Source organism: Colias croceus, chromosome 9 (assembly GCF_905220415.1).
Source record: "Colias croceus chromosome 9, ilColCroc2.1".
Lineage (NCBI taxonomy): Eukaryota > Metazoa > Arthropoda > Insecta > Lepidoptera > Pieridae > Colias > Colias croceus.
In genome coordinates, this window is record NC_059545.1 from 6,571,344 (window position 1) to 6,591,926 (window position 20,583).

The 20,583-nt window shown below is 32.5% G+C and overlaps 4 protein-coding genes across 5 annotated transcripts; 2 read left to right on the forward strand and 2 right to left on the reverse strand.

Annotated features, from left to right (window-relative positions):
- Positions 1 to 452: 452 nt before the first annotated feature.
- Positions 453 to 10,213, reverse strand: LOC123694632. Its single transcript, XM_045640121.1, has 5 exons — positions 7,668 to 10,213; positions 7,379 to 7,554; positions 5,010 to 5,220; positions 4,443 to 4,586; positions 453 to 1,701 (listed from the first exon to the last, which is right to left on the reverse strand). The coding sequence occupies exons 1-5, from the start codon at positions 9,939 to 9,941 to the stop codon at positions 1,543 to 1,545; spliced, it is 2,964 nt and encodes a 987-aa protein (XP_045496077.1). The 5' UTR covers positions 9,942 to 10,213; the 3' UTR covers positions 453 to 1,542.
- On the forward strand, positions 2,748 to 4,828 carry LOC123694652. The gene is made up of 3 exons (XM_045640149.1): positions 2,748 to 2,908; positions 3,391 to 3,570; positions 3,890 to 4,828. Exons 1-3 carry the CDS (start codon positions 2,813 to 2,815, stop codon positions 4,319 to 4,321), a joined length of 708 nt encoding a protein of 235 aa, XP_045496105.1. The 5' UTR covers positions 2,748 to 2,812; the 3' UTR covers positions 4,322 to 4,828.
- An 826-nt stretch (positions 10,214 to 11,039) lies between the features above and the next one.
- On the forward strand, positions 11,040 to 12,876 carry LOC123694215 (leukocyte receptor cluster member 1 homolog). 2 transcript variants are annotated; one of them, XR_006751784.1, is made up of 3 exons: positions 11,040 to 11,324; positions 11,479 to 12,397; positions 12,495 to 12,876. XR_006751784.1 is itself a non-coding variant. In XM_045639577.1 (2 exons), exons 1-2 carry the CDS (start codon positions 11,302 to 11,304, stop codon positions 12,335 to 12,337), a joined length of 882 nt encoding a protein of 293 aa, XP_045495533.1. In that variant the 5' UTR covers positions 11,041 to 11,301; the 3' UTR covers positions 12,338 to 12,876. The 2 variants fall into 2 exon arrangements, 1 of the variants encoding a protein (XP_045495533.1); XM_045639577.1 differs by having other exon boundaries at positions 11,041 to 11,324; positions 11,479 to 12,876.
- LOC123694214 (WASH complex subunit 5) lies at positions 12,866 to 19,894 on the reverse strand. The gene is made up of 11 exons (XM_045639576.1): positions 19,683 to 19,894; positions 19,361 to 19,463; positions 19,030 to 19,221; positions 18,701 to 18,912; positions 17,056 to 18,473; positions 16,067 to 16,326; positions 15,628 to 15,755; positions 14,715 to 15,116; positions 14,409 to 14,635; positions 13,700 to 13,850; positions 12,866 to 13,111 (listed from the first exon to the last, which is right to left on the reverse strand). Exons 1-11 carry the CDS (start codon positions 19,802 to 19,804, stop codon positions 12,970 to 12,972), a joined length of 3,357 nt encoding a protein of 1,118 aa, XP_045495532.1. The 5' UTR covers positions 19,805 to 19,894; the 3' UTR covers positions 12,866 to 12,969.
- Between the last annotated feature and the right edge of the window lie 689 nt (positions 19,895 to 20,583).

The following is a 20,583-nucleotide window of genomic DNA, read 5'->3' on the forward strand; positions in this document are numbered from 1 at the left end:
TATGCGTTGTGGAAAATAATCTAAACCACTAGAAACTAAAATTGTAATAAGTGCAGATGAAAATGCTATAGCATTATATTTTCTTCAGTAAAATTAGATCACGCTATTGTTTATGTTGCTTTATTTACTTAATATTATGATTACGTAAAATTTGAATAACTTTATCCTATGAATCATAAAAAGGTAAAATTTGTAATTTTGTGTCTAAAGTATTTTGTAATAATTCTAGTACAAACTATTTAGGTATAGAATAATAATTAACACTAACTAAACCAAGGATGCAGACTGATGTGTTTATAAGGTAATTTTTTTCTGGTAAAAAATAAAAATAGATCTCAATGCATTTTTGTTTGAATAAAATTAAAATGATATTTTCAAAACTTATACTTTTTATGTTGTTAAATATTAAGTACCTAATAATGTATAGAAATTAGTATAAAATGAAAGAAATATTTATGAAAGGCACTTTATTTCCTCAAGAAACAGAAAATAAGTTATTGCTACACTTAAATACAATAATAGTAAACTAATAAAATTACGTCTAAATAAGCCTAGTTGTATTCGAAAACAAAACGGTAAATTAATACCACAACTAAAAGGCAAACTTTATAAAAAAGGAATGAATTGCACCAACTACATTAAATTATGTATAAGGTACAGGACAAAGCTTGGTGAAAAACGCGCATACTTTTTAAATATGTCTATAATATATTGTTTACCCAAATCCAATACATACAATTTGAGAAAATTATACTAAATAAATGATTAACTACGCAATTCTGCGTAACAATGCCACGATTTTTCACGTAAGTTTGTCTATTACCTCAAAATAAATGACATGGTTTTCTGATCAAAGGAAAAAAATCAGTACATAACTTTGGCTGAAATTAATTCTAATTTACATATGAATTGTTAACTAATAAACATCTAAACAAATACATAAACAATTTCATCTACAACGTAACAATATAATCTATGTATTCTTAACACTAAACACCCTTTAAATTTCATAACACTGCTAAAAGTACAATTTTTCAGTACACTCACAAATATGAAAACAGCAGTCTTCCAAAAATTTATACTTATTCACTTCATCAATTACAAAGATCGTACTTTTATTTACGTTAAAAGTTTAAAATTACTATAGTCAATTTTTATTCAGTATTCATTTATTTAATAAAAAGTTACTTCTTGTGTAAATAAAAGCACGTAATTTATTACAATTTAAAAACAATTTTAACACTTCAACACCATTCATATATGCGATAATTATACTTCCACAATCATTCAATGTAACATTAACCTTCATTATATTCTAAACGACACCACGAATCAAAACAGTCAATTGTGTGCATATCCCTTATTTACACTAAACGTACACCGAAGGTGATAAGTGAGAGGAGTAAATATAGTTTATTCATCAGATATATGAAAGAAACAAAAGAAAGAATACATGGTGAAAAATAGTGTAACACAATAGTTCTAAATAGAATGAGGGTTAAAATATTAATGGTACAGTGATATGAAGATATTGTCACAAGTTTAAGCGGCGTCTAGGGCCGTCCGCAGCAGCTCCTGTCCCTCGACCGAGGTCCAGTACTGCACGAGCAGGTCTCGCTCCGCCTCGAGACACGAGAGGAACGACTCCTCCCCCTCGCTTGACTTCTTTAAGCCGAGGAGACGTTTCTTCAACAGGACAGCCTGGAATAGCGTGTATCGTATTTTATCTATACAAATATTATAAAGAGGAAAGGTTTGATTTTTTGTTTGTTTGTTTGTATGAATTGAATAGGCTCCGAAACTACTTGGCAGATTTGAAAAATTCTTTCACCATTCGAAAGCTACATTATCCACGAGTAACATAGGCTAGGTTTTATCCCTGAAATCCCACGGGAACGGGAACTATGCGGGTTTTTCTTTGAAAACGCGGGCGAAGCCGCGGGCGGAAAGCTAGTTTGTTTATATTTAATGTTAATAACCTAAGTTAATAACACAAAGAAAAAAACCATTAAAAATTATTATAGGTATTTAGTGTTCTATAAATGTAAAAGAACCTATCCTGATGCCATCTAATTTAATTCAGATATCTATACTTCTTAAAGTAATTTATTTGTGATAATATTGAGATAACTACCGAATAAATATATTTATAAACTTTATCAAAAGAAGCTTTCGCATACAACAATTTTATTTTTATAACGGATAAGCCTCGCCTTGTCAAGCGAGTCGTATGATAGAAGTGGATAGTCTAGCCTACTTAATAACAATGCTATATTTTCGACTAGCGGTCCGCCCCGGCTTCGCCCGTGGTACATATTTTGCAATAAAAAGTAGCCTATGTAGCCTTCTCAGGGTCTAAAGATTGTCTGTGCCAAATTTCATCAAAATCGGTCCAGTAGTTTATGAGCCTATTCATTACAATCAAACAAACAAACAAAGTATTCCTCTTTATAATATTAGTGTAGATATCTTTTGTGCGAGGATTAAAAACGGAGTCTTTATCATGCAATTTTAATTGAAGTTATTACTTATTTCGAAACTGCACACATACATTATTATCTAATCATATGTCATTTGGGAGGAACTGAATGGCTATCTTACAATAAGATCATTCAATGCAGTTATTATATCAAAGCTTCATAAATAAAACAAAAAGTAAACTTCACGACTAGAAAATTGCTAAACTTCTCGAGGCATATTGGCTGAGTAAAACTTATCTTATCGATATAGGTTACGACCTAAATAAATTACTTTAACTAACAAATGAGAACCGCTAAATTGTGTAGTGTACAATGTACATATTGAATAAGCAATGGTGATATTCATAAATTTTCTAATTATTACTTTAGTTTTATTTGCGGAAAGTAGCGAAATTAATGATGATACTGTTTTATATTACTACGGCTTAGTAAGTACATACCTAAACATTTATAATTTCATTACAAAACAATAAGTAAATTACTGTATTATTTAAGTACCTAGTTACAACTTTCAATCTTAAAATTATTCGTTTTTACCCTGATGTTTATCAAAACAATGCGTATACTGATAATTTTGTAGAAGTTGTTAATATTCTACTTCTACTTACAAAAGATTTGAAATAAGACTTTATGCGGGCTTGTAAAGGAAAACCTCAAATTTTATGAACCATTATTGAAAATTCTGCAGCAGGTAGCTACGTTATACCTTAGTGACTATATATATTGAATTCTTCCCGGATTATACTTTATTTGAGCAAATTTTTTAGCGTACACGTAAAATTCGGTTGTTCTAACGTTCGCGAATTGAGGACTGTCTGTTTTTGATCAGCTGCTGCGATGTCTGTTATTCTACAGCTACTAAACTAAGAATGTATAAAAAAAGTATTGAATAAAAGTACATATGCATTAGGAGGAGAGTGAGCGCGGTCTCCCGGCATGCAGCGAGCGACAAGCGTGCTCCACGCTGCTGGAGCGGTACTGGCGGCCGCGGGCACTACTGCGCCTGTGCCGCTGCGCACACCGCCTGCGCTGCGACACGCCCGCAACCACCGATAGGCTTATTGAGCTTAATAACCGCGCCTTTTTGCAGGTATTTCTTTTTTTTTATGTTCATTTCATGGGATGTATTTCAATTTTTATTTTATTATATTTATGTAAAATTGATCTTCTATAAAAAAATAATATACGTACACTACGAAATACTAATAATAATTTTAAGCGCAACGCAACTAATAAAAATTGTTTATTTCTTTCATTTATAATTTTTAAGATAACATTGAACAACGATTCTCTTCCATGCGCTTTTATCTTAAAATATTTGATACAATTTCCTAATAAAAATGTTAAGAAATACCTAGCTAAAACAATCAATCAAATATATTTTATTGTTATTGCTTATTTAATTTCAGTTTTGTAAACCAACAACGGACTGGCCCGAATGCACGATAAACGACACGCCCCTAACCGTCGAAACGTCGTACGATAGAATGAATCCCGACGAAATAGAAAATTTGCACCACGAGAACCAACAACTCACACCGCCTAAGATCGTACTCAGTTGTCGCTGTCGATACCCAAACTATTGGAAGTTAAAAACGGAAGAAGAAACAGTTTCCACGTATCAATGTTCCTCGCTACCTTTGTGTAAGTCAGGTGATTATTGCGGCAACGTAGACAATGATTCCCTTGCCCTGTACCAATCCTGCTTGTGCCCAAAGAATCACATTTGTGTGCACAATGGTGGCATTTCGTTCATACAAATATCGGAATTATTGTATCGTGGTAAAGGATGGAAAGCATTTTGTCAAGCAATCAGTGATGATTATGAGTATGATTACTGATTACTGATGAAGTAAACAAAAAAATGTGGGAAATTATCATAAAAAGAAAAAATTATACCTATAAAATATATTTAAATAAGGTTTTTATGAAAAACGAAAATACAATACAAATTATACTCACATGTGTCGGTTGTATCGCAATATCCTTGACAATATTGCGCACTTGCTCGTCGAAGCGGAAGGGCCACAGCGTGCGCGACACCAGCCCGCCGCGGAGCGCTTCTGACGCGGATATGCGCCTGCCGAATATCACCAAGTCGTTCACCTGAAATATTAATGTGTAATTGTTAGACGTTATTTCGGCTAAATACGTAGGTTAAATAATATTTATGATTTTAAGTTCTTTTAAAATTATAGAATTTAATTCTATTTATTATATTTTACTTATTAATTATTTTATGTTACCTTCACTTTTAATTCATAATATAGTCTCTATGTGACAATACACAATGATTATTTATATTTTTTAATAATATTAAAATAAAGAAAATTTCACTTCTACATTTTTCGCGCAAATTTTACTTATTGATGCAAAGTGGTATTACATTCAGCATTACGGGACAGTCGACCACCTTAGGGTCACATAGTTTCACAACATAGCTATTACGCAGCACTTTCGCAGCATAGCTGAATAGCACATCTCTGGTGGAATATGACCCTTAAGCGTGGGACAACGTATGTCACTGACCAGCGGGTGCGGCAGCGCGCGGTGCGGCGCGGCGAGCGCGGCGGCGCCGGGCAGCGCGGGCGCGGCGGGCGCGGCCAGCGAGAACGTGGCGCACTCGGACGCGAGCGCCACGTCGCACAGCGCCACCAGCGCCACCCACGCGCCCGAGCACGCGCCCCACACGCCGCAGCACACCAGCTTGCGGTGCCGGCTCACCGTCGCCAGCAGCGACCTGACGCAACACACGCACAGTTTAACATTTTGAACAAATAAATTACGAACTTGTCATCCTAATAGTTAGGTAAGAGAAAATTAGTACAATAGTTTTTAATATTATTTACTAGCTTACCGCCCGCGGCTTCGCCCGCTTTATCTAAAACCTAATAAATTATATAATAAAACCTTCCTCTTAAATCACTCTATCTATTTAAAAAACCCCATCAAAATCCGTTGCGTAGTTTTAAAGATTTAAGCATACAAATGGACATAGGGACAGAGAGTCGCTTTCTCTGTTTTATACTACTAGCTTACCGCCCGCGGCTTCGCCCGCTTTCTCTAAAACGATTTGAGATTTAAACTATCCTATCTCTCAAGTTGGATCGAACTGCACATGGTGTGCGAATTTTATTATAATCGGTTAAGTGGTTTAGGAGTCCATTGAGGACAAACATTGTGACACGAGATTTATTTATATTAAGATGTAGTGATCTTTAACAAGAATGTTACATACATACCTTGTATGTAACATTTTTGTTAGTTCCAGTGATTTTTATGATAGATAGGGAGGCGAGGTAGCTAAATGGCGTAATTCAACGGCGTCAAAATCGAAAGAGAAAATAATTTCGAAAAGAAAAGCTTCTATGGTAAAAACCATTATAGCGGTGGGTTTGGCGTGTACGGATTTTCAAAAATGTAAAAAAAAACAGTTACTTGGGCATTCTCGAGCGCGTCAGATATTCATACTACGTATGCCCCAAGTGCCTCTGATAACAACGGTATACTAATCTGCCGGTTTGCGTGGTGGGGCTAGGCATATAAATTCGTCAAAAATGCACAAAAAAAAATTTACTCGAGCGCGTCAGATTTTCGGAAGGGGTGTTAATTAGGCCCCAAGAAAGCTCCCCTTAAAAAAACTGACGATTACGGCATGACGATAAGTTACGATGAATTTTTGAAAATGCAGAAAAAAAAGTCCTTTTGAAATACTCGAGCGCGTCAGATTTTCATAGGGGAGGTTTATCTAGGTATCCTGAAAGCATATTTTCTTAATCTGATAAAAATGTTGGTGGGTTCTCTTAAACTGACCGAAAAAGGTTTGTGGGTTTCTTTTTTTTAATCATCGTTATTTCATATCAATTTTTCTTACCACCCTCAGTTTTCGAAATATACTCAAAAAACCGGGAGTTTGAGTTTTTATGATGCTTCAAGTAAAAAAAAATTTAACTTTGGACAAAAATGAAAAGAGACCTTTTTTTGTAAAATAAAATTACCTTTTTTTTATTTAAACTTATTTAAACTTTTTTTTTTTGAAAAAGTAAAGTTCGCGACTTATATGCTGCAACGCGTTTTTCGGAAGACGAAATGGCTCCTCCAGACTTCCGGTCATGCGGAAACCGGCAGATTTTGTGTTTTTAGTAAGTTTTAGATTATATTCTTCGAAATAAAAATAAAAAAAATCGCGCTCGAGAATGCCGGGTTAACGTTTTTTTTTTACAAGTTCGCGACCCTATAACTCGGCGGCGTCAAGGACTTATGGTCAGATTAATTAAATTTAGTCTTAAAACACTAAAATCAACCCCCAATATCTTAATCTGACGCGCTCGAGTATTTCAGACTATCGATTTTTTTTTACTAATCTGATCGTCTATCCTAGGCGCGCGTCACTACATATAGAGCTAAATAGTGAAAAAGTTTGTTCTATTAGGTCTAAGGTATCTCTCATATCTTAAACTGCCACGCTCGAGTATTGCAGAAAATTCCCCTCTTCGCCTCCCTATCTATGATATAGCTTTCACTTTTAATATTTCTTTTTAACCAAGCTTTTTAAATAAATTAATTTAGACTGATACGAATTTGTCTTTTTCATTTATTTATGTCACCGTAAGGTTGTTAAAACTGTTAGATTATGATGTAAATCGCAAAATGTAATCTATCAAAAATGCATTATTTTTTATGAGGCTATAATGTAAATTTATAAGTCATATATAACGTCGAGAAATTACTTTTACCCAAATGCCAATCAGTTATATTACAAGTGGCCTGCCTGCTGTATGTATGTGCTATAAAACAAACTGAACATAACCTAACCCATCTAATTGAATGGCTATTTCACGATATAACGGGTTTACATAGATAAATATACATATTATCAGAATAGAAGTAAGAATTACCTCACAGATTCAGCAAGTTCATATGCATTCTTAGTTCTTATCTCACTATTTTCATCTAACAGTAAACTGAGGTCCAAACTGGAGCAAAGAGTCCCACACTGAGAAGACAACAGGGTCACAGAAATATCTTTATTTTCATCAATGCATTTAAGAGCTTGTTCCAACTCCTTTAAAACCTAAAAAATAGAAAAAAATTGTTAATTGTGTGGCGTTTATCAGTCTATTTACTTTTTATTTCTATATGTATTTTAGATATTTTATCGTAAATCCAAAAAACTAAAATACACACCTCCACACTGTCTTTTGATCCTGTTTTTTGTAAACATATTTCAGCCAAATGTTGGTCTATGTTAACTGATACAAACTTAAAATCATTAGAAACTTCATTCACCACCTCTTTTTCTTCAGGTTTCAATACTTTTTTCAGCTTTGCAGGTTTATCTAGTTTTGCACTATCTCTTTTTCTTTTATTGAGAGCAAGTGATAGCTTGGAGTTTAACTTTTCTTTAATAGATAAACAATCTTCTTTATTGATAAGTTCGGTCTTAATTTCTGAAGTCACTGCATTAACATCCACCATAAAAACGTCTTCTGGTTGGCTTTTTGAGTCATTGTGATTATTAGTTATATTTTGTTTTTCTGTTTGGGATGCAGAAGTTGGTTTTGAACTTTGAGAGTTTCCTTCCACATCACTCAGACGCCGAGGACTCATACAACTGCTAGAATATGAACTAGAGGAATGACGGCGATAAATGATAGAATCATCAGCACTGTGTGTCTCAAAATCCTCACAAACTGAAGGCGATTTTACGGAACTACTTAGGGAACTCCTGTGCTTTCCACCCAATATTTTTTTAGCATCACTATCATCATATCTAGCTTCCTTCTTTCTTTCTCTGAATTTCATTTCTTTGCCCTCAGGTGTGGAACTCTGTATCTTTTTTATAAACTCGGCTTTGGTCTTCACATTTTTTCTGCCTTTTGGAGCTTCTGGTGTTAATTGATATATCATATTTACTGCTCCTTCATCCATCAATAACTTATCAACTTCTGACAGTCTTTTATTTTGTCTACTATTTCTTGGAGATGGTTTTTTCCACTGTAATTTTGATGTTGGACTTCTAGATTTAGTTCTTTGAGGTGTGTGTTCAATCTTACCTTTCTTTACAGGTGGTTGATCTTTATTAGGCTGAACTTCTTTAGATTTAGAGGGTGTCTTAGATTTTGTAAATGTATCAGGATTATCAGGGTCAAAGATTACCTTTTTTTTAATCACCCTACCTAATCTCTTAGGTGGGCTTTCATCTTCACTTTTACTTTGTTTTTGAGATATATCCTCACTAACTGTTGAATCTACGGATGATCGTCCACTGGGTTCTTCACTTGGCTCAATATTTTGTGGACATTGCTTATCTGAATCAGGAAGCACTGCATCACTGTCCTGATGATCTTTATTTTCAGGCTCATCATCCTGCCAATCCATAACTAAAACATTTACAATATTATCCTTCTCCTGCACTTTATTCTCTAGATTTTCTTTTGCTAGTGATTTGTTATCCTTGTGTTTTACATTTTCTTTTGATTTATTTTTTACTTTCTTAGTGGATCGTCCATGTTGTTTGAGCATTGAAAGTTGTTGTAATGCTATCTCAGCTTCATTTTCCTCAATGTAAGATTGGTCAACATCATTTCCTTCTAGTATGTCCAATAATTCTTCTTTATTAAAGACCTCTTCTTTAGCTGCTGCATTATTATTTTCTACATTACCTGTCATGTCAGATGATTGAAGTACATCACTCAGTTCAATGTTTTCACCTAGTTCACTCAAAATGTTATTTGAATTATCAGTTATAATAGTTTCCGATTCAATTATAACATTTTCATTAACATCATTATCATTTTTTTCTACTAATATTTCAGTTTCAAAATGCACACCTTCATTAATTGTTATAGATGAGGTACATAATTCAACAGTTGACCCTAATTCCAAGTCATTGTTTTGATTTTTGTCTTCACAAACTTGAGGTTCGTCTATCTGAGATTTTGCAATAGTGGGTTCATCTTGATTTATATTTTCAATGCTTTCTTCAGTTATATTGTTTTCGTTACAAATATCTTTTTTATCTATAACATTTTCGTCTGCTATTATAACCTGATCGGATGATACAGTTACAAGTTCATTAACCATTCCAGACTCGGAAACTTCAGGTTCTTTGGAGTTTGGGTCCTCAGTGTGAAGATCTATATCAGATTTAGATTCTATAATTTCATTATCATAAGAGCTTTCTACGACGGCTTCCTCAGACTCATGTTTAACAAGTTCTTCAACTTCAGAATTATCACAAACCTCTAAGATTTTGACAGCAGTTACCGTATTTGCTACGCTCTCTGCTTCTGTTGTGGATTCAGCCACATTATCATCGGTGTTTGTAGTACAGTTAACTCCATTTGACTTCTGACATACATCCGATTCGACGACGTTTGTCGGCAATTCCTCAGTTACGGTTGTTTTCATATCATCAATAGTAGAATTTATAACAGGATGCTCTTCAACAGTTTCCATTTTTACTATTTGTGTAGTATTGTTTGTGAATATTGTTAATTAAAGTTTATCTTTTAACCTAGTGTTGATAAATAAATCAAACAAACGTAAATGCACTTAACAATTTTGGCCTACATTATCATTAAAGCACACAAAATAGAACGTTTAAAAATAAAGATATTTTTAATATAAAACAAAATTAAAAAGACTAAAGAGACATAGAACAACACTTATTCTCTATTTTTCACTACTTTCGTCCATTTCGGTCAAACTCGAAGCTACTCAAAAGATTTACTTCAACCAATAACCATAGATGTGGATTTTTTTTATGCCACTCCACTTTGTGCCACAGATAATTTATAACTACATACGTTGCATGTTCTCCTTGATGTTCTCTCATGTTCTTTTGATTATTAATTTACAGCAATGGTAGTTAATTAAGGATAATTATTAAACATTTTATAAATGTAGACCGTATACTTCAAAAAGTATTAATCTTGTATTAATAATTATTATACTTACGTAAATATTGTGTTGAATGATGGAACAGAAAGCCTATTTGCAAACAATTTATATTTATTATTCAATAAAAAAAATGTGTGCGTGTAGTAGTGTACACACATAAGAAGTGAAACTTCTTTATGACCTTATTTTTCAAAAATAATGTACTTTAAGCAACTTTACAGAAATACGTCGAATCACGCGTGGTAGGGATAATAAAATAGATGGCACGTAACGCAAAAATGTCACGCGTAACGAAAAAATGTTACACTCAATTTTTTCCAACCCCGATAAAGAAGATTTCACTTCAAAAATAATATTAAAGAATTATTTTAAATTAATACGAAAAACCCTGACAAACCGCCTTTGAAAAATCCACTTAGATTTAACTCGTTACTAAAATATCAAAATTAATTACTTTATTAATTCACCTTTTAAACTAATTATTTTAAATATACCAATAATTATTTATAAAATGATACTCAAATAATCAACAGACGAAACATTGACCAGTTTCATACTATCTATATTATTCTGTGGTCATTGATACGTAACTTCTTCTATTTTGTTTATGGCGATACACATCTGTGTTCTGTCATTCTGTGAATTTGAATGTTGAGGTCGTAGTAGATCTGTGGTTTGATTATATCAGCGGCCATATTTGATATTAAATATTATGACATTTCACATTTAGCTCACAACCAGGCGTTAAATTGTCAACAAAATAACAATTTTTATACCTGATCCAACCTGATACTAAATCTTGATTCTTGTACAATATCAAGTAATAATATTTATAGTTGACTATTGTTAACAAGTGTTTTCATTCCATCTGCCGTGATAATATTCAGCGTCCAGCCTTCTACATAAAAATATAAGAATGAATATTCTACCAAAGAAACGGTATGTTTATAAATTTTTATTTTATTTTTACAGTGTAATTTGTTTTATAATGTACAATGTACATACCTATTATGTTTAGTAATAGACAAGACACTAAAAAGTTGTGCTATATTGACCATTTTTACTAATTACCTACTGATCAAATCATTTGCAGGTGGCATGTGCGGACTAAAGAAAATATTGCCAGAGTCAGACGAGATGAAGCAGAAGCAGCAGAAAAGGAGAGACAAGAAAAATTAAGGATAGACCAAGCTGACCGTGAATTGCGTCTCAATATTTTGAAGCAAAAAAGCAAACAAAAGTTAGAAAATTTAGAGACTACTTTCCCAGAAAAACATACATTAGAAACTCTTGAAGGTAATACACATGAACATGTAAACTTGTTTGCTGATATTGAACATTCAGTTTGTACTTCCAATAAGGAACACGATAAAGAGGTTACAGAGAAGAAAGAAGAGTATGAAAAGAAGATTGGTTACTTAACATATCTTGGACAAGATACCAATGAGGCACTGGGGAAGAAAAATTGGTATGAAGTGCTACCTGATTCATCAAGATTTTGTAGACCTGAATATGTAAAAGATACTTATGATAAGTTGGTACTCAAAGATGAAGATGGTAAACCAAAGACAAAAGATTGTGATGAGAAAGATGGGGAAATTAATTGGAAATCTAAACAATGCCATGATCCAATTAATGCATTTAAAAAATATTGTAAATCAGACAAATCAAAACTAATAACTCATACAGAAATAAAAAGCAAAAATAAAGTAGATGTCACTGATTTAAAACCAAAAAAGCACTCAAACAAAAAATCAGACAAAGAAATAAAACTTCAGAAACTCAGAGAAGCAAGACTCAAACGAGAACAAGAAGAAAAACAAAAAACTGTTTTATTTTTAACTAAATTAAATGGTAGTCCTACCTTGGAAGATAAAGAAAAACCTAAAAAAATAATGCCAAAGTACAATTCTCAATTCAATCCAGAGCTTGCAAGACAAAATTACAGATAAGATTGAAATATGTTTATATGCCGAGAATCCGGCTTGTCTTCATGTAAATAAACCATCAAAGTATGTCAAAACAAGATATATGTATAAGAAAAACTATTATCGAGTCTCCATTAACACAATTTAAACTTAACTGTTTTTCTGCATTTATTTGTTCTAGTTTTGGGAAAAGGCTTTTTCTGGACTGTTGATGAAAACTAATTCCTCATACAGAAATAAAAAGAAAAAATAAATATATATTACTGACTGATTTAAAACAAATAAAACTTCAGAAACTCTGAGAAGGAAGACTCCAAAGAGAATAAGAAGAAAAATATTTTTAAATAAATTAAATGGTGGTCCGTCCTACATTGGAAGATAAAGAAAAACCTAAAAAAATAATGCCAAAGTACACTTTCAATTCAATCCAGATCTTGCTACACAGAATTAGTAAAATACAGATAAGTTTGTTCATTAAAGTCTTGTTTTGGGTTAAAAGTTTTTTCTGGACTGTTGATGAACAATTGGAGCATGAAAGAAATATAAATAATATTTATTGATTATATAAATATGTTTTATTCAATAAAATATTGCAATAAAAGTCCTTTATAGTTACATGATAAATAAATGATTTGCAGAAAACATTACATATTTGATTACTTTTGGGGTAAATGAGTTAATAATGCTAGTGGCAATTTATCTTCCAAATTTGTGAATGAATAACCAAATGTTTCACAAAATACTTGTAAAAGTCTTGTTACTAATGGCCCTTCATAACCATTCTCCGAAATTGTTATCCTGAAAAGAATAATATAAGTAATATGAATAAAGTAGGTTAACAAAGTATGGATGTATGATTTATGTATCAGTTGAAAACTGAGTTATTGATTTTCAAACATTAAAAAACATACGTTCATTTTAACCTATTTGTACTTTATAACTTACTAGCGACCCGCACGGACTTCGCAAAAGTGAGATGAAGGTGTTACAATTAAAACCCGTTTTAGGTTATCCCTAGTTAGAGCTAGATTCTTTTCGACAATATTGATAAAAAGTAATCGAATCGTTTCAACAGTAACAGGCATTCAAATGCTTTATAAATACACATTATTTTTAAAGAACTGACAAATTCGATCACGCGGCTGGATTCGAACTCACTTTCGCCAATCCGGGGTAACGCCAATATGAACCCCTAGAATAATTGAAAAAGTTTCCAATGGGTACATTTTAAAACAGCTTTCAATAGACAAGAGGAAAGCATTTTCTTAGCTAAATATTTCTGCTCGCTACTGCATACGCGTGAACAAAACCACCAAAACTTTTCGATCGATTTAAAATTTAATTAACTTAAGAACTCAATAAATCAGTGCATAGTATACCGCATACCTGTTAAGAGTAACCACTTTTACATATTTGCACAAATAATCCAAAAATTCATCCATATGTTCTGATTTAGATTGACGCAATATTGTATAAGCGCCAATGATCAATGGATATCCGTCAATATTTTCACCAGGTTTCTTCGTTATTAAGTCACCTATAACAAACTTTCCATAATTAGAATGGTCTCTTGGATCTATATTTTAAATAAGATTATCCTACATGTTTCATTTTATTTGGATTCAAATATACTGAAGACCTAAATGTTTATGTAAAATTAGTTTTTAATTTTTTTTTATAATTTTCTATACCTATTTACGTGGTTTTAAAAGGAAAAAAAAACAATTATATTTTAAGTAGTTGTGGTTAAGTTACCAACAGAATTACACACAGAATTAGCCATCGTAGTAAGATGGCATGATTCAACTGTCGTGAGCGATTAAGAGACTGAATTAAATTTTAGTTAGGTATATCGTGGGAATAAAACATATTATATTGTAAAATAAGTAGGCTTTGGTAACCTATTCGCAGTTTGGTTACCTTCTGTCAAAGAATATGGACCACATGAACTTTTCTGCTAGGTATTAAAATGCCATAATAATATTCCACAGTGCATATGTGTGCCAGAACCTATAAATTAATTACCTAATTATCAAACTGGTACTAATATTAAAATCTATTCGCTTAGCCTTTTATGTCTTAAATTGATTCTTACCTGAAGTAAAACACAGTTGCAGTTTGGACAATTGTGCAATCAAAACTAGTGCTATCATGTGGCCCATATAAACACTATTAAATTCTGGTGGATTTTTAATGTAAATCTTTTCGAAAGGTTTAAATTGTCCACACCTTACTAAATATTGGTCAAGCTCGCTCATCAACGCTAAGCAGTTGGGATTAGATTCTAAATTTTGAGTTTTCTTCAATTCATTGATTAAACATCTGTAAATGAGATTCATAAATAAGATAATAATTTTTATATAAATTTATCTGAATAACCTGGCACTTCCTTTTTACTTACTCATTCATCGTCCGTAAAGACGCCTCTAAATGAGCGGAATCAAATTTACAAGTTGTATTTAACTGGTACGCAATATGTTTTCTTAACAACTGCAAATTTCCCACTGCTAGCAAAATATCTGCTATCTGCTGAAAAGTCTTATAATTTTTAAGAGTTACTTGTTCTATTTCTTTCAAATCTACATTTTTATTAATCAATGTTGTTTTCTCCTGACTCGTACGAAGAATATGTTGTATTTGCTGAAGCTGGTTTTTGATCATATGACCGTACAATGTATCCAGACCATGAAGACCAACCACGCCTATGGCTTCATTCAATTTGGAGAATGTTTTTGTGTTCACTACTTCAGAATTGGTTTTTATGTCAAACCAAGCTGCACAAACATTTATGTACGTGCTTACTCTGAAAATAACAAAAGAGAAATATTTTTAATTAAACAAACTGTAGTCTCAACGTTCAACTTATGCAAATTCTCTGTTCAGATACCAGGACAGAAGTTATCTTTATTCTACGCTCAACTTTTTGGTTCCAAATAATATCATGCACAAACAAATTAGCACCAAATTCGGAAATATGTATATCCTGGATTTCCTTCACACATCTATAATATTATTACGGTAATATAAATAAGCAAATATCTTTATTGGACTTATTAGTGCTAAATGAAATAAAAATAGAAAGTAGGTACGGGACATCGTTACTAAGCAAGCTTTTTCATTCATTCATTCATTCATTCAAAGCTGAAGAGTTTGTTTGTTTCTTTGAACGCGGTAATCTCAGGAACGACTGGTCCGTTTTGAAAAATTCTCATTCCCATTTATTGAGGAAGGCTATTATGGGCTATATTACTATATATCATTTTGCTAAGACCAACAGTCGCTAAGCTAGTAAAATATAACACTAATTGTATTACCTAGCATCAGTCAGTTGGGAAATTTGTTTCGCAAGGCTTCCCATAAAACCTGCCGATGGTCCATACAAAGCTACTCCCTTGCGTATACTTATTTCTTTAGCGACGTTTTCATTAATCAGAGTTGAAACCTGTTAGTGTAAATAATAAAGAGTTCACTCACGATACGACTAAAGAATCTAATATTTTAACTAAAATAATCGAGATTAAGCGAGACCGCGGATCGATGATGAAACTGTCCTTACTTCAATATTTACTTATATTAAAATTGCTTCAATTTATAAACATCGTAATTCGTAAACACAATCTTGATGATAAACGTAAATATTTACGATAGATGCGTTAATCGTTTCCCACATGCACACGTTAATCGTTATTAGCTGTTATTACACAAAAAAGACTAAAAATCACTAATATGTCAATACAATTTAATGATCCTTACCTGTTTCTGCCATATCCTTAATCCATGAATATTTATGTAATCTTGAATATATTCCAATGATCTTTTATAGCCCTCCATGCTATCAGCCAATTTTTGCAGTCTCGAAATTAAATTGTTCGGTTTTTTCACTTGAGGTTCAAGGAATTCAACAAACTTTTTGCTTACATGTTTGTCTAATTCTTTTAGTAAGCCTTCTTCCAAAAGCTCTGCTGGGTCAACTCTTATAACACCAACTAATGTAGATCTCATATCTAAAATACCTGTATTTTCGAATGTTTATTAGATTATGTTGCAGATGCCTTTAACATTTCCTAGTTTTAGCCGTAGCCTACAATCTAGTTAAAAGGTGAAATAAAACGTTAAAATATTAATATTAATTTATTAGATAGAAATAAATAATTAAATATGGGTTTAATCGGAGGAATCCTTAAAGATTTTATAATTTTATTACTTATTTTATAAGTGCATGATCGACACAATCATGAATTTGATATTTTTGGTTTTATAGCATTCATCACAAAAAATCGATCAAGAGGCGGGACTCGAATCCGCATCCTTTCACGTCGTGTTCCATCGTTACAATATTGTAATCATTGAAAAATGTTTCGTATTGGTTGAGATGGTTGTTAATTATCTCAATAGATTGCGCGCGGTGTGTCCCTTAGACTGATAGAACTAGAATAAAACAAACACAGAATAAAATGAAAGAATAGAAAAATTCGATCACTGGCCGGATCACGGGTGGCTGAGTTGGTCAGGCGTCCGCCCCGGATTGGCGTGAAACGACACAATCATCATTCTTAGTACCTAACTTTTGATAAGCAAAACTTGATAGTAATGCTGGAAACTTTGTTAAAATGTTGAAGATACATCAACATGTTGATGATTCAACTTTTCTTTCGAAATAAATGTTTACGGGCCAAGAATACGGGTCGATTAACCACTCTCCATAATTAATATTTAATAGAAAAATATATTAATAAACTTGCCTGTCGTAAATGTTGATGCGGAATGCGTAAGTCTAGCAACTTCCATTCTGTGATCGAGTTGTGCATAATCTCTTAACTTCTCCTTATCAATACGTGTTGGCAGTTCTATAATAGACCATGTTTGTAATTCAATTATTTTCTCAACTATACTAAATACCATCTCTGGAATTATTTGTAACACCTTTTGAATGTACTTAATGAGTTCATTGCTATAATATTGCGAGACTGAAACTAAATCTTCACTTTCTGCTTGGTTTATTCGTAGAAGAGGAATTTCCATTGCACTTGCTAATTTAAGAAATAATGCTCTCAATCTGCTCGTGACAGCTGGGTTCTCTTTAATACGGCCTTGCATGTAATTAGTATACAGATCAATGGTGCACCAAGCATAACTGAAGTCTGCAACAGTTTCTAATGTCACCAAAGAATCATCTTTTAATGAAGCTGTTCTGAGGACATTTTTTAAAGCTTCTTTAGTTTCAGTCAGTAATTGGACAACTGTAGAAGTACTCTTTATGCCATGAAATTCTTCAACATCATCTAATACTTGTATAAGTCTTGTAACTTTTTTTACTGACTTTGGGGTAATTTGTTCACTGAGTGACAATACCTGCTTAGCAATGTTTGCAAACCAGACCTTCAATTGTTCATTTTCAGCAACTTTTGTGAATGACTTACTGCCAGTGAACAATTCAGATAAGTTGTTTAAAGACTCGAGTGCAAGATTTTTATTTGTATTCCAACTTTCACTTCTACTATCCAACAACTTTTTTAAAAACTCTCTGACTTTCAGCTCTAACTCAGCAGTACTAATTAGTAACTCTAACAATTGCAGAGGATCATAGACAGATTCTTTTATAACCAAATCCTTCATTTGTTTACTTTTTTTATTGTTATCAAAAAATATCACATCAGTGTTATGTAACAAAAGCCATCTTAATACATGGTTTGCATTCAAGATTACATTGAGTATTTTATTCACATTATCTAGTACAAAGTCATCAGTCAATGTTCCCTCCTTAAGTAGCTGATGAATTTTAGTAATTAATAATGATACAGAACTTCCTCTTTTCGAAAATATTTCTTTAACCATTTTAGTATTACATGTATTATTCATACACGTTTTGGCAGCTTTAAAATTTTCCCAGTAATCAAACACACTCAGAGTTACTCCCATGTATATGGGTATAACCCAATTGCAAGGAAAAAATTTATCTACAATTTCCCGCATCTTAGTCATATCACCATGCAAATAATGTGGTGCAAAAAATAGACACACCACTAACATGCTAGCTTGTGCAGCCAAAGCAGAAGCTTGATGTTCAGGTATAGTGTAGACTGACAACTGATTATAAATGTCTTCTGATCGCAATTTGCCAACTACTTTCTCAATAAAGTCAGGGTGGACAGGCACACGACTGTAATAATTAGATTCATATTTTAAAAACTGCATAAAATATATTATTTATTTTCATAGCAAGTGCATGTACATAAATTAGCTTCACTCTGTGGCGTGGAGTAAGTAGTTTTGAATGTACTTGTTAGAAATGTTCAAAAATTAAATCTTCTTTCCAAAAACACTAAATTAGTTTTAAAACCACAAAATTATTGTCTTTATAAAAGAAAAAAAAAATAAACTAAGTACCTGAAATATTCAACAGGATAATCAGATGGTCGTTTTCCATGCACTTGGTCATAACCAGTGTCCCTTAGTAACTTACAGACATCATCAACGTTGGATTGAGACTGATTTGTGCTGTATCGGTAAAATGCAACCAATAGTCTCTCCCTAGCTGCACCCGGGATATATAAGTCACATAATAGTAGCATTGCACCATATAAGTACAGAGATTCACACTGAAAATTCAATGTAATTTGATGCTAAGAATACTGCACACATTTACTTTGATAGTTTTTTCATTATAAAATTCATACTAAACTACTTCACAATAACTAAGTTGCCTAAATACTCACAAGCAATTGTTTTCCTTCTATATCTCTTAGGACAGTATCCATAGTTTGTTGAATGAAAGCACCATCATGCAATTGCTCAACAAATGAATTTAAATCAACAATAAATTGATAAATATTTTCAAAAAGTAAATAGAAACGTGTTATCAGCTCCAGATATTTTTCTTTTAAGTCATCATCCAAATCTTGTAGTTTCTATAAATATAAATCATAATTAATTGAATATATTTTCTTGTTAAAAATCTGTGTTTAATTTTATGGTGCAGTGAATGCAATAAAATACTTTGTGTCTATATAAAAAAAATACATAATATTAATATCAATGAATATGTACCAGATTAGAAGAAATTTTCTTTTCCTGAATGTCTGATATTTTAAAGTAGCTAAAGTCCATGATTACATCCTGATATCGCTGTTGTATCTCCTTATTCTCAAATCTAAAACGAACATATAACAATAGATATGCATAAGATTAATATTATACATGCTTGCAAAAACCATCAGTGAAAGTTCTTTTTTAATTATATGCTTGTTCATTTTATATTAAAAAACTGTTTTAATGATAAAACGGATATAATATGATAAATAGGAGAAAACTAAGTAGAGGGAAACAACAGATGGAATAAATAACAATAATAAAAGTGTTTGATAATTACAAATACATGTAGGGAATGTGATCTTTCAGTCTTAATATTTCAGCTAATATAGCATTTCCATGAGAAACTATCTTTAATAAATTTTGCGCACAAAGATTATCTTCTGCTAAAAACACCCTCATTTTTATGTTTTGCAATTTATCATTTGAAAAACACACAACGATTATTGATTAGGTATGTATGGAAAATAATAAACATAGTCTTAGGAAATGTATTGCTGACAGCTGACTGTGTCATAAATGTCAAAATCAAATTTTTTATCCGACCAAAGACTCAAAGACGTTATAAGCTGTGTTTTACGCACAGAACTTACGAAGAAGAAGAAGACGATCTAACTTAGTTCTAAGGCGCTTTTCCACCAGAGATGTGCCATGCTCATTTAATTTAGACGTTTCAAAATTAAATACATTTTTTATTGTATGATAGGGAAGCGCAAGGGTACCTGCTGAGATGTAGCATAAAATGGAGCGCGCTTCTCTAGAAAATACCCGGTTCACTCTTTTCTTGAAGACCTCCATATTATACTCGTCGGGGAATAAATACTCAATACTCAGGGAGCTAATGAGCTAATACATAGTGAGTAAATAAGCTAAAAAATTTTATATAACTGGACAGCGCACTATCATTTCAGGGGCGGGCATAGAAAATATATACTTTCTGTTTATGTTCAAACTCAAACTCAAACATTCATTTATTCAATTAAACTACTATTTAGTAGCACTTTCGAATCGTCATTACATAATTATTTTTAAACATTTACCAGTTAGTTCTGTTCGCTAAGCGATCAGTCACCGATCAGTGGACACCGGACAGTGATGTCAATGTCATTTATTTCATACTAGCTTCCGCCCGCGACTCCGTCCGCGCGGATGTCGGTCTTCGCGTGGATGGTTTATTTATC

Bases quoted from the DNA above. Each gene is read 5' to 3' on its own strand.
- LOC123694215 (XM_045639577.1), top strand. From the start codon at position 11,302: ATGAATATTCTACCAAAGAAACG. The intron at 11,325-11,478 runs GTATGTTTATAA...AATCATTTGCAG, and splicing joins AATATTCTACCAAAGAAACG to GTGGCATGTGCGGACTAAAG.
- LOC123694652 (XM_045640149.1), top strand. From the start codon at position 2,813: ATGGTGATATTCATAAATTTTCTAATTATTACTTTAGTTTTATTTGCG. The intron at 2,909-3,390 runs GTAAGTACATAC...CATATGCATTAG, and splicing joins TTTTATATTACTACGGCTTA to GAGGAGAGTGAGCGCGGTCT. The intron at 3,571-3,889 runs GTATTTCTTTTT...ATTTAATTTCAG, and splicing joins ATAACCGCGCCTTTTTGCAG to TTTTGTAAACCAACAACGGA.
- LOC123694632 (XM_045640121.1), bottom strand. From the start codon at position 9,941: ATGGAAACTGTTGAAGAGCATCCTGTTATAAATTCTACTATTGATGAT. The intron at 7,555-7,667 runs GTGTGTATTTTA...TCTATTTTTTAG, and splicing joins GATCAAAAGACAGTGTGGAG to GTTTTAAAGGAGTTGGAACA. The intron at 4,587-5,009 runs GTCAGTGACATA...TTAATATTTCAG, and splicing joins GCGCGCTGCCGCACCCGCTG to GTGAACGACTTGGTGATATT.
- LOC123694214 (XM_045639576.1), bottom strand. From the start codon at position 19,804: ATGAGGGTGTTTTTAGCAGAAGATAATCTTTGTGCGCAAAATTTATTA. The intron at 19,464-19,682 runs GTAATTATCAAA...TGTTCGTTTTAG, and splicing joins CACATTCCCTACATGTATTT to ATTTGAGAATAAGGAGATAC. The intron at 14,636-14,714 runs GTAAGTAAAAAG...TCTCATTTACAG, and splicing joins TCTTTACGGACGATGAATGA to ATGTTTAATCAATGAATTGA.